Source organism: Triturus cristatus, chromosome 4_1 (genome assembly GCF_964204655.1).
Source record: "Triturus cristatus chromosome 4_1, aTriCri1.1, whole genome shotgun sequence".
Classification (NCBI taxonomy): Eukaryota; Metazoa; Chordata; class Amphibia; order Caudata; family Salamandridae; genus Triturus; species Triturus cristatus.
This window is the reverse complement of record NC_140585.1, coordinates 235,931,389-235,944,865: the sequence shown is the minus strand read 5'-3', so window position 1 is coordinate 235,944,865 and position 13,477 is coordinate 235,931,389. Positions and strand designations below refer to the sequence as shown.

The 13,477-nt window shown below is 45.7% G+C and overlaps 2 protein-coding genes across 2 annotated transcripts in view; one reads left to right on the top strand and one right to left on the bottom strand.

Annotated features, from left to right (window-relative positions):
- The window catches only part of SYN3 (synapsin III), a 1,380,627-nt gene that overhangs the window by 672,445 nt on the left and 694,705 nt on the right, over positions 1 to 13,477 (top strand). The window lies entirely within an intron of this gene.
- The window catches only part of TIMP3 (TIMP metallopeptidase inhibitor 3), a 50,922-nt gene that overhangs the window by 5,036 nt on the left and 32,409 nt on the right, over positions 1 to 13,477 (bottom strand). Inside the window, exons 2-4 of the mRNA XM_085651960.1 lie at positions 6,381 to 6,463; positions 5,853 to 5,964; positions 4,458 to 4,579 (exon numbers count right to left, since the gene is read on the bottom strand). Coding sequence (XP_085508086.1) covers positions 4,458 to 4,579; positions 5,853 to 5,964; positions 6,381 to 6,463 — 317 coding nt within the window. The remainder of the gene's footprint in view (positions 1 to 4,457; positions 4,580 to 5,852; positions 5,965 to 6,380; positions 6,464 to 13,477) is intronic.

The following is a 13,477-nucleotide window of genomic DNA, read 5'->3' as shown; positions in this document are numbered from 1 at the left end:
GCGTGTCCGGCTGTTTCTTCTGGAACAGCGTCCCAATATTAAGGAACCAGTTAGCTCTTAGGTCTTGGTGGAGCATAACATTGAGCCTAAACTTTGTCAAAAGAATATTCATCCAGGGTCTGATTTTCCGAAACATAGGCTCATCAATATTCAGCATTTGCTTAACTGCCGAAAACTTGGGACAGGATGTCTTTCAAACATGAGTCAACCTCATTGGGACCTTTTCTGACAGGTAGACCGCTCGCACCAAGAGGACAAAGGAGCTTGGGGTGCCATGGTGTGCAAAAGAGCGAGGGATTTAACTCGGATCTCTTGACTGGGGGTGAATGCTTGATTTGCTCTGCATTCCGTCCATCATCGGTTTCTTTTGCCTTCTCGTCCTAAGTGTGCCGGGTATGTCCAGACGTGGGTCCCGGGCCCACTGTGCCACTGGACTCAACCTAACCTGGCTGAAGAGGGGTGATGCCCCGAAACCGGTCACAGGATGTTGGTTTCCGGTCCAGCGAGGACCTGGCTTGGCAGTTCGGGTTGGATGTCCCCATGAGGCACAAGGTCAAGACTGATTTGCATATGGCTGGGTCTAAACTGGGGTGGCATGGTGAGCAAAAGAAGAATGGATTTAACCCAGATCTCTTGACTGGGGGTGAATAATTGATTTGCTCTGCATTCTGTCCATCATCTGTTTCTTTCGATAAGTTAGCTGGGCAGATCTGCTATGCACTCAAGCTGTTGGCTGTTTAGGTCTATTACCATCTAGAACCAAGTGATCTTCCATTGTCCTAAGCAGGAAAAACAAGGGGCCTTGTGGACTCACATGCGGGTCTTTGTGAGAGCGATGTTTGATATGTGTAGGGGACCAATAGAAATGCTTATTTTCTGTCTGAATCATTAAGCATTCAAGAAAGCACTTTTGGGCTTGCAAGAGGTATAGAACACTAAGTGCTAATGTAATACAGTACTTGCGTTGAGCAATATAATAGCGACGATAAATGCTTATTCACTACAAAATAGTGCAGAAGTGGTGTAATATCCTACATGACAACACCCTGATAGGCAGTGAGGATTGCAAGCAGAGACGAGGGGGGGGTTTAGAATTGGATTTGCCTGTGGCCCGCTAGTGTCACACAACGGAGACACCGTTCATGCGCCAGCAGCATGAGTAACAGCACAATGCAGTGCCTATTCCATAGCAGAGCTCTGCTGGATGGAGGAAGCCTTTGGTATGAGCAGCACGGTCTGCTAAGACATGCGGGCGGCTGCTTGCCCAGGGGCCCTGGGACCCGTGCCTGGAATGCCATGTATAGGGAACACTCGGCTGCCGCTTAGAATGCAGATGGGTGGAGGTCAGACAAAGGATGCTTGTCTTCTGCCCAGAACCACTATTGTTCCCATGCAATTTGAGCTGAAAGGATGTGAGCGAAGCCCAAAAATCCTGGCACTCCTTTTCGAGGTCTTCGCCAGGCATGCCCACAGCAGTTCAGGCCAGGATTCTTTCTCAGTTCCAATCGCACATTGTCTCGCTGTAGGACAGAGGCCCTTCCATTCTTGGGCGAGGTCATGTAGTTTGTTTGGGTTTGTTGTTCAATTCTTGATGGCTATCTTAGTTCTGTCTAAGATTCTTTGTCTAACCCATGTCAGTTGCAGGTTTCAGTGTTGCCAGAATCTGGGACATCCTGCTTGTGTTGCTTGGGAAGCATGCTTGTTTATTTGCAGGGAGCTTTCCTCTCACCGGATTTCCGGTTTAAATTAGTTGTTTCTTTAATGTGCTGCATCACCTCTGCCTGAGAAGTCTATAAATAAATGGGATGGGATAGGATTCAGCAGGAGAGGCAAGAAGAAGGGTTACATTCTTATGTGATGATAGAAGCAGAAAAGGAACGGGTGGGTCGTAATCTTGTACATCAGGCTAGTACGTAAATGCTGAATGGCAAGGCTGCTGTAGATTCCAGAGTGTTGATAGGGCGATGGCAGTTCTAGGGTTCCAGTGAGTGAGTCCGCGATGGCAGCTCTAGAGTAGCACGGAGTGAGCACACAGAATCTTCAATGGGCTGTCAGTCTAGGAGGTGAGCGCAGCTGGGTGGAGTTGCAAAGCTATAGTTGTATGTCAGAATATTGTATTATGAATAATATTATGGGACACTGTGGTGGAAATGGGACCGACTGACCTTCTGTCGGCGGTCGCTCCGCCTAATTATGATGCAACCGCACATTCTCCCATTTCTCTATGGGAGCTTGGGTTACGGCCATATAGAGAAATGGAAAATTATGTTAATCCCTGCACCCCGTGGCAGGCACCTTTAAGTGCCTGGCACAGGGATTAACAGGGGGGGGGGCACCAAAGGTGCCTCCTCGGCTCCCAACCGGAGGCCACAATTGAAAGGGGGCCCTGCCAAGGGTCCCAAAACGCAGTTTCCATGCCGGAAAGGACAGCATGGAAACCCTGCCAGAAACTGTGCATCGTAATCCCGACGGTGTAAACCGCTGTCCATATAGATTACGAGCCTTTTCAGACTGGCTGAAGAAATTGAAACCTACGATGTCAGTCACATAGCCTCTGGCCTATGGTCGGAGGCTTTATGACCAACATCGTAATCAGCCCCTAAATTGGTTTACAAAAATATTGTGCCAGTGAGTGTAGATTTTCAGTTATTAACTCCAATGGGGCAATATTTTTGTAAGCGATATTTAGGATACAATATTTGTTAGACGGTGGAGTTCATACCACCTCTCTCTGGGACCACCAATTCTGCTCCTACCCAAATCCTCAATTCAGCGATAGCTCCATGCCAGCGTGGTTACCTGCAGACTTGCAAATCCGAACGCACTCCGGCTCACTGCAGGCCAAGCTGGCAGCCTGCCTAGTGGCTGTGGCCTGTTGAGCTGTCAGTAGTGCCCATCTGGCAGGTCACCGTAGACTTGCTCACCACGTTTCTCATTCTGGCTACGACAGACCCACTCCTGCTTTGTCCAGACTAGAGCATGGGGGTTGGGAGGAATCATGCTTCAAGGCTGAAAGGTTGTAAAGGTAATTTCCCACTCCCTGGCGTAGCTGCTGGGACAGGGTCTCAGTGCTGTACTGATACACCATCCTGGAGCACCTCAATGAGAAATTACTGCACTGACCAAAGTACTGTTTGATGGAAAGGATTTCAAAGCAGCCCTGCAGACATGTTGCTCTTCTCGCATCATCTTGTGCAGCTTCATTGTAAACGCCCTGAAGTTACATCTCTTGGTTACCTCGTGGCGGGTGGAGCAGCTTGGGTTTAGGGAAGAGGCCATCTTTGCTACTGGCAGGGCACTCACTTTCAAAGTTGTATGTGGTATTTTAAATCTTCTACGATTGTTTTAGTATTTTAGGGTGACTTATCCAACAACCTGGCAGATTTTAATCGAAGAAAAACCGCACTCTGAATTATGTTGTAAACTCACCAGATTCTCCCATTCACTCCTTAGAATTCAGTGCTGCTGATATCTGTGATGCAGAATTACGTCTAACAGATCCACTGCCACATCAGCGTGAATTGTGGTAAAAACATGCTCCTATGGGACTTATGGAGCCAGGCCTATTGTCCGAACACGATAATCATTGCTTGGTTGTTAACATGCGTGACATACGAACACTTCCCACATAGGATCAAAACAAAGACACCAATTCCAGCCACACACCCTATATGGTGCAGCATGCAAGCCGCATAGCAAGTGCTTCGGCACCCCACATAGGGTCTTAAACACTATGTAAAAGTTACAATACATTATCTTGCTGCTCAGACATTCATGGGCACGCTCAAGACTTTCATGGAGAATAATCGTGGGATTTACGTTTGGAATCAGGAGTCAAATTTTTGGAAGTAATAATGTAATTTTTTGATTTAGTTAAATAAATACGTATTTTATATTAAGGCTGGGCTATAAGTGAAACAATGCCCTATCCTTTTATTTTTCATTTGCTGGCTCTGAGCAGGCACGTGCAGAGATGGGCGGGCCTGGCCAAGAGAGTGGGTAGGAGGAGTGTTTTGTGCACTTCTAAGTGCAATGTGTGTTTGGCCGCGCGTCTCAGTCTGGCCAAACACACATGCGCACTTAGGTTTCTCCACCCTGGCTGTATTGAACAGTCGGGCTGGAGGAACAGCACAGACTCCCTGCCTGAGCAGAGCCTCTTTTCAGCCTGCTCAGGCCAATCCCTGCGCTGCTCTCATTGCATGAGAGCAGCGCGGGGATTGCACAGGTAGACTGTCCCAGTGTCTGCTGGGACCAGGAAGAACACGGAGGCCCAACACGGGAGGCGGCCGACAGCTTAAGATAAATTTATTTTTAAAAATATATATATATTATTAACCCCCCCCCCCCGGGCAATCCCCCACTCCATGCTCCCCCTCCCGCGCTCCCTTCACACACCCCACCCCCCTCTGTTTGTGGCGGCCGCCACTGAAAACACCTGCCCCTCGTCAGGCACTTACCTTGCAGTTACAGCCCAGGTGGTAGCGGTGGTTCAGCCCCTTGCGTTGAGCCATCGTCAGCGCCTCCCACTTCTCAATGAAATTACACAGGCCAGTGTACACCTTCCCTTCATAGACCCGGCCTGGAACAGAGAACACACAAGGTCAGGCCTGGGCTGCATTCATTGGTGCATGCCCTCAGCCAGCACATCAGGAACCCCACTGTGGCCATATCTGAGCAAATACTGGGGATTAATACAGTGTTTCCCAGATAACATCCGCGGTTCTCAAAAGCACCTGCCCGCAAAAAGACCACACTCTGCATAAAGTAGACATTCAGCAGTTCTCCAAAGGGAACCCCAACAGCTGGGTGAGCATCTGAACCCCACTGACAGGTAGCAGTGACAGTAAGGTAATGTGGGCGCCATGACTCATGGTGTCAGGGTTAGGACACCTTGATGCTCGGTATGGGCGAAGGCACTTCTATTGTAGATATTCTAATGGACAGCGTGAATTTACATACTGCGCATTCAGTGCTTAATTTGTAATAAAATGATAGCCGGTGCCCAAAGCTCTGCTCAGAAACCCGCGGTCGGTGCTTATAGATATCAGCCCACCTAATACCACGGCTGCGTAGTGCTGAATCCACCTCATGGCGCTTCCCTCCGCTACCAGACAATCCCTGTCCCTTCATCTCGCTCCCTTTATGACGGTCTTTTTCCGTATTTCTCTTCCAACTACTCTCCCCTCTTCGCGTTCTCTTGTTCAGGGTCAATATTTAATGAGGAAAAGATGACGGTCCCCCCAAAATGAGTGCCCGGTGCGGCCCTCTTGCAACTACCGATTCAAATTAAGCACTCTGCTTGCGACTTTGGAAACGGACTGGCTGCAATATTTGAAAAATAAAATCCTCAGCATAAGTCAATTTAGAGAAGCGTAAATAAGTTAATACATGGTTTCTATCATCTTCGTATTACAGTGTTTCCTAGGCAACGTCTTGCTTCCGTAGCGCCTGCGTGTGTCTCCCTGAGGAAGTATACATTTCATATATTAGTTCCTTCAGGTCTGTTCCTCAGATGCATCTTTTATTATGGTTCCACAACCTCGCCACATAACTGAGTGATCAAAATATCCCACGACCTTGTGTGGCCCTCCAGGAAGAAATCCTTAATTTGAGGGCACCTCACTGAAGTTCAGAAGTTTCCCTGTGCCCAGGAAGCACCTGACAAAAACGAGCTATGACACAAGACTGGTTTTAAATAAATTGAGAAAAGTATATAGTGATAGGTTTATAGATGTATACAATAATATCGATTGAATAAAATAATCTGTAAAGAATTATACATTAAAAAAAAAACTGTTGAAGATAATGCTGGGGTTTTGCTTCTTCACAGGAAGTCCTATGCGGGCACTCACCTGTGATCAGGTATTGATACTTGTTGACCTCAAGCTTGACCCCGCACAGGCTCTCCGAGGCCTCGGTGTAAATGTACTGGACGTGGGGCAGTTTCTTGAACCCTCTGTACATCTGGAGTCAAAGAAAGAAAAACAAAATGTAGCATTCACTGTATGTTGGACAATTTCTTAAAACCAATCAACTGCGGCCAACGGCGAGCAACCACCTGGGTGCATTTACCACAACCAGGCCAGAGTCCTCAAATGGTATTGTGATGCCAGTGGAAGAGCGGGCATCCGCTTTCACCCACACTGGGTATACAGGCTGTGGGTGCAGCGTGTGAGAGCAAGGCTGGGGGGGGGGTCTGTTTTGAGTCCTATTGTATTTTCTTATGTGGTAGCATATCATCTTCTAATGTATCTGACTGTGCTTCACTGCCACTAGTGGTTGGACACTCTGTTGAGAGATTGGTGTTTAATAATGGACTTGCTCACATTCCCATGAGTCCCCATTCCACCTTTGGTGCTCCAGATGAAACAAATGCTTACCTTCATCTGTTTCACTGTGTACCGCATAGTGCCAAAAGGCCCGTCCTTCATCAGCTTCTTCCCAACCACCTTCGCGCGGATCACTACAAGAAAAAGAAAGGTTCGTGAGTTGATGGAGCCATTTCAAAGGCGGCCATATTTGTATCCAGAAAAACCTGGAGCACCTTGCAAGCATCTGAGGGTATCAATCAGCGCTTACGCAAGAGCTACAGAGAGGTCGTAAGTGGTGAGGGAGATGACTTCAGCCAAAGCAAACATTGACACGATAAATGGAAATCTCTAGCAATCGATTAGCAGGAGGAATGTTAGATGGGAGGTGGTGCTTAGAGGTCCAAAGTTTAAGCCATCCCCATGAAACTTCAGCTATTGGAGAATAATACAGCCTGGAGGCCAAGAGAATATCCAATCAAGGCCAGGAGGTTGGTTTCAAACCAAGAAAGAATCAATGTGAAGAAAGTGTAAGGACCACACAGCTAGAAACAGTCCTTTAAAACCTGGATAGGAGGAAGGAAGAACAGTGCATGAGATGTGGCCGAACAACTAGGCCTGCTAGCTTTGGAACTGGGGAACCAGACTGGAGTCCCAGCCTCGGCTCAACATCCTGTGATCCTGGACAAATCACGTTGGGCCTAATTTAGAGACTGGCAGAAGGGCACTCCATCTCAAACATGACAGATACCCCGTCAGTAGCTTCTCGAGCAGTGAATGTTAAGGGGCGGGGGGCACGCATTGGGCCGCAGTTAAGTGCTGTGCAATACACAGAATATATATATATATATCTCACAGGTTTCCTTAAAATATTTACATCTGACTTTGCATGCATGTACATATCTATATCTTAAAATGTGTGTATAGATCTAAACCCCCACAAATACAAATTTGGCAAACACAGCTTATTAATTAAAGGTAATTGGACAAATAAATTTGTGTAGCAAGGTGCAGTGTCTGTTTTCTGTCCTGCCTCCTTGCATATTAAACAGATGTGGTGATGGTGGGGCAAAGGCGGGGGTGTAGAGTCAGGACAAACAGATCTAGGGCACGGTCCACGTCTGGCCACCCTTTAGAGATGCCAGTGTATCCCGTCCACGCTATTACCGGTGCATTATCGGTAATGCACTGGTAATAGGGTGGACGGGATAGCCTGCTGTCATGAAACACAGATTGGGTACCGAGAAAGAGCATATAAGAACCTTCAGACTTGGACTCGGCAAAGGATTCCCAACTCCATCTTTTAAGCCGGGACTTGAGTGCCAATGGATGGCCACACTTTGTGGTAGGGTCGAGTAAATTATGTAGCAAGATAAAGTAAATCAGGTGGTGTAATATAATGCATTCTTTTGCACTATTATTTCAGTATTTTGTCATTACAACACATCGTAGTGCTATGTGGGCAAGTGTTTCACCATGTTTAACGGATTACATAAATCAGAAACTAAAATATGGCCAGTAAACATTTGCAAAGTGTCTGCCACTGTACAGCACTACATCACATTTGGTAGCTTTTGATCCATTTGACCTAGAAATATTTTTTTTCATGTCGACATCTTCAAATTATGAAGCAAGAGCAGAAAATCCATATTTATTCTACACATGAGAGGCTGACGAATCTCATAATTCCAGTGGTGCAGGTTATACAAAATGCTGCATATAGGTTATCAGCAAGCATTAAATTCGGAAAGGAAGACTTGAGGAAGCCTACGACACCCACTTTTTCTTGGACCTTCGAACTGGAGCCAAACTGGAGCAAGGACACAGGGAGTGGGTGTGGTAGCATCGAACCTCCCAAAAAGGACAGAGCTGGTGGGAAGATAAGTATTCTGCCCCCCACACACCTGATACATCCTAAAGTCATTAAGTGATCAGGGTGTCTCGACAGATACTTAACACTTCCCCAGACTAAGGGAATATGATTTATCTAAACAGGACCAAAAGATCTTAATGGACACATGAAACAACCAGGCTAACAGGCAACCTTCCACCGTCAACACAAGTCTGGTAATCTTTGAGAAGTGCTAGTAAGTTGGACTGACGGTACTTGGAATCTCCATTTTTCTCCCTGGGCGAAGAAAGGAGGCTTACTTCTGGTATAATCTAACTTTTCACATTTGTGGAGACCTGGTATCCAGGGATTTTCAGGCTTTTAATCCATGCCATCAACCAGGGAACGAGCCTCTATGTGGTTTTAGCTGAATTGAAAATCTCCTGCATTCAAACCAAGTCAAATATCTTCAAGAGACTCATTTATGGACCAACCTACTTAGAACTTCTAATCCAAGTGTGCAATCCTAAAGATGTGACCTGAAAATAACCCATGCTATGCACTGAATATCCACCCTTCCATGGAACCGTCCAGTGAATGAAGTCACAATACAACTCAATACCCAAACAGTCAAACAAAGCAACTTTCTCAATTCAATTCAAAATAATCTTTATTTCGGTCATAGACCATAAAAGATAAGCAGTCCATAAAAACAAGAAATTGTTAAATTACATAAAAAGTGAGTACAATAAAGATTAGATTGATTACAAGTTATTTCATTAAAACAATAGATAAAAGATTAAAAGATTAAGATATCATGAAAACAATACATTATACCGGCAAATTCGACAATAAAAGGGAGCTTCTCCTTCGCCACACAGCATACCAGAAGCGTGATAGCGAAAAAACTATAGGTAATGCTGTGTCTGTCTTCAGAATTCTGTAGGCAACTTTACAATGTATGGTCCCCAAATTCCTACAGAGTTGACGAAGCCAACGTTTTCTGATAGTTTTGTATGTGGGGCAAAAAAAGAGAACGTGTAGATCAGTTTCGCTAGGGGCTCCACAGGTTGGACAGTCGAGAGGATTATTTATCGACCACTTCCCTGTGAAGGCTCTCAAAGGCAATGTTCCATACCTGAATTGTATATATAGTTTTCTAGAGGCATTAGGCTCCATCAGGTCTAGGACTGGCTCTATTTTGAAATCTTCTTTGATATTAAAAAAGTCCAAGGTCAATGAGCCTAATTTATTATTGGTTAGCATCGTGTTTTTGTTATTTATCCAAAATGCATTTGCCAATTCAGCTCTAGAAAGTGTAAGGGCATGTGTTTCAGGATGGTGCCATAGTTCAGGAAATCCTAATCTAATAAGCTCCCTTTTGATGTAGAGAAGCCACAGTATGTTATCTATACCACGAGGGGTCATTAACGATTTTAAATCGTTTTGATAATCCACTAGTTCTGGAGTTGCCCACAACCTGCGCCAATACAGTAGTGGCCTTAAAGCAATTTCGTCTTGGATGGACCTTACTCCCAAGTCCATTCTGAGTGGAATAAGGGGAGTGCTGGGTGGTAAGGACAATATTGACCTTAAGAACGAGTTTTCTGATCTCCCAATGTCTCCAGTTGAGCAGTGCCCCCATAGTTCAACCCCGTAGAGAGATGCAGCCCGTGCTTGTACTTTGTATATTTCAATGGTGGGTGCTATAGGTTTTGAGATGGAAGCTCTATATATTTTAAGGATCCCACCGCAGGTCTGCGTGAGTCGCAATTTAGCTTTTGCTAGCTGGGGACCCCATTCCATCCTGTCCGAAAGCGTGACACCAAGATATTCAAAGACTGAAACCCTATCCAGTGCAACACCATTGAGAGAAGGGTTTGGGCCGTTATTTTTAGGCGGGTTGCATATCATAAATTTTGTTTTTGAGGAATTAACCTCAAGGCCTCTCTGGGAACAAAAATCGGAGAAACTATCGAGGGCACGCTGAATCCCCATAGGGGATTTAGATACCAGGAGGGTATCATCAGCAAACATTAGTGCAACCACCTGCTCGTTGTTAAGTTTGGGGGCATCGATGTCCTTAACTCCCCTCAGGTGGGCCACTAATGCATTAGTATAGAGAGAAAATAGGGTTGGGGCCAGGACGCATCCCTGTCTTACTCCACGGTTAACCGGGAACTTTGGAGTCAATTTGCCCCACTTGCCACACCTAACTTGAGCAAAGTTGTCGTTATGTAGCCGTTTTATAATCCCCAAAAGGCAGGCGGGCATCCCCATCTCAGCCAAGACCGCCCACAGAGTTTGCCGGGGGACTAAGTCAAAAGCGGCTTTGAGATCGACGAAGATAAGGTAGAGGCTGCCACCCTCTACCCTCACGGTTTTCCAATAAAGAAGTTGTAATCGGAAAAGTTGGTCCACCGTGGATGTCTTCTCTCTAAAGCCAGCCTGGTAAGGGGTTAGTATTCGTTTTTCGTCCATCCAGGCTTGTACTCGATCTAGAATGATACGTGCAAAGAGCTTCTGACTAACGTCAATTAGGCTGATCGGGCGGTAGTTGCTAGGCAAGAGGGGGGAGCCCTTCTTGAAAACCGGGACTATCTCTGCGCCTGCCCAGGTGTTCGGAATGGGGGCACCATGAAGAATGGCATTGAAGAGTAAGCAAAGGTATGGTATCCACACCTCAGGTTTATGCTTGTAAAGGTCCCCAGGAATCTTGTCAAGGCCAGGAGCCTTTCCTACTGGAAGTCTGTTCACGGCCTTTTCTACCTCCCTGGGGCTTATACTAACAATGGCTTCGCTAATCGCATCAGTGGGGGATGGAGCCTCGGTAGTGGGTGCCAACGGAGCATACAAACTCTGGAAGTGATCTACCCATTGACTCGATGCAATGTTGGGGTCATCGGCTATACAGCCATCCTTTGATTCTGATCTGACAATTAGCCAAAATTCTCTCATGTCCTTTTTAATGAGTGCTCTTTTGATGTCCTCCCATTTATCATATTCCCAGTTCTGCTTTGCCACTTTTACAGTTTGCTTGTAATTAGTTCTGCTCATAGCGACCGCTTTCCTATCGCCAGATTTTAATGTGGCCAATAGGGCTAGTTTTGCCTCTCTGCATTCGTGGTTAAACCAGGAGAGTGCAATTGCGGTTCTCTTTTTCCTAGAGATCAAAGGATTTAGGTAGTTTCCCAATATGTTGACTAGCCCAGTGTGGATTTCGGACACATGATTTTTCCTGATATCATTGTCCTGATCTAAGATTTGGCACATTTGTGCAAGGGCATTACATGTGGCCGAGTAGATAAGGCTGATTTTATCAGGGGATTTAAGAATCAGCATCCACTTAAGGCGTCTTCTGTCACCGGAGAGATGTAAGGGTCGGGGCGTACCACTATTTTGCGTGGGATTGTTTTCCCTCACTACAGTAACGTCGAGGATCAGCGCATTGTGGTCGCTATCATGTCGAGGGTGGATCGTGAAATCTATAACCCTTGTCCACATTTTGGCCACAACCATGATATAATCAATTCGCGAAGTCTGGCCTGGGCGGTTAAAAGTATGTTTACCCTCAAGGTCAGACAAGGAACGCCCGTTGCAGGCTCTAAGTGAGTTAGATAATGTTAGGGAGTTAATTTGCAGGGCTAGTGATGTCCAAGCCTTGACAGGTGGAATTAGAAGGGCCGGTATGGACCATTGTTCATCTTCTTCCCTAGTAATTGGGTCAGTGAGCCCCGGTAGGGGCTCAAATTGACAATTAAAATCGCCTGCAACAATCAAGGTGCCCTTATCTTTTACGGATTGGATAAATTTATCCAATAGATCTAGTGTAGGCGATTCACTGCCTGACTTGGTAGGGCGGGAGTAAACATTAACCAGGGTAATGACCGAACCTGAGGGAAACGTAAGGTGAAGGCATTGGAGATCAAGTGATTGCGTGGCGATTTCAGAGATTGCACAGCCCAAGTGTGACCCTATAAAAATGGACAGCCCACCAGATGGTCTTCCTCTAGGACCCGAAAGTGCTAGAATATTGGTTGTAAAAAAAACCTTTATTCTAAGTTCTTCTTTTGCCCAGGTCTCCTGCAGCAGACAAACGTCATGCTGTTTAATGAAAGAGTTCCAGTCGGGGCAAGTAAGTTTATTTACAGTGCCCGCGACGTTCCAAGATAGTACTTTTAATTGGTTGTTTGGATGGGGATTGTTTCTTTCAGATCGTGAGGCAATAGGCGAAGAAAGGGAGGGGTGGATTATCTCCTCACTTAATGTGGGTCTAGAGGGGGTATATTCAATAGGAACAATACTATTTTGAGGGGTGGGATGAGCAATAATATCACTTGTCGAAGGGCTGGAGGAACCCCTGGCAATTATATCAGTTTCAGATAAATCTTCCAGTCAATCGACGTCCTCTAACGGAGCAAATCGATTGTATACGGGGACTCTAAATTGTTGGTAATTCAAGTTGGTACTATGTGGTACATTTTGGTGAAACCTGGTGTCTGGAAAAATAGAGTCAATTCGATAGGGGTCTGAGTTCCTAAGGGCCTGAGGATAGAAAAATCTGAGGGGGGATGCATTAATTGAGGTGTGGTGTCCAAATGATAGTGTTGGGTGGTCAAGGATCTTTTGATTAATCTGCGGACGTCTAAAATTTATGACCACGCAATCCCCCCTAAGATTTTTCTCCGTTGGTCCTATCCATGCAACCCTTCTCACCATCAGAATCTCATTAGCCATCTTGTAGGGAAACTGTTTATATCTTGCCAGCCAGAAAAGGACTTTATTGCGCAAATCAGGGTGGTTTTCTTTAGAACCTTCACTTAATTCGGGGACACCAGTCAATATGGTCACGTAAGGGGATGCTGCTGGAGGAAGATTGATCATGAGAGGATTAGTTACAATGGTTCCATTCTTATTTACCTCATGTTTTTTGCGGGTTGTAGTAGCAGTGGGTAGGGACTCATTGGTGTTAGTAGTCTCAATTGAAAGGTTTTGGTTATCAGGAAGGGAAGGAGATTTTCTAGTACCAGTAAATGTGGGGGGTCCTTCTGTTGATGAAGGAAGTTGGGTTGCCTGTAGTTGCCCAGTCTTACGTTGGACAGCCACTGGGACTAGTGATAAGGGCTGGGGTGTAAATGGACCAGTATTTTGCACAGTCGAAGTACTTGGCTTGGGATTACCAAGAGTATCGATATGTACTTTCGAAAGGCTTTGCATTAGTTTTAAAATAGGGGTCATCTCTTCCTTTATAATAGTCCTACATTGATCAATAATGTTAGTCACCACTAGATGCACCCAAGTAGGGTATAACGTATCCTGAGAGGGTGGTAATATAATA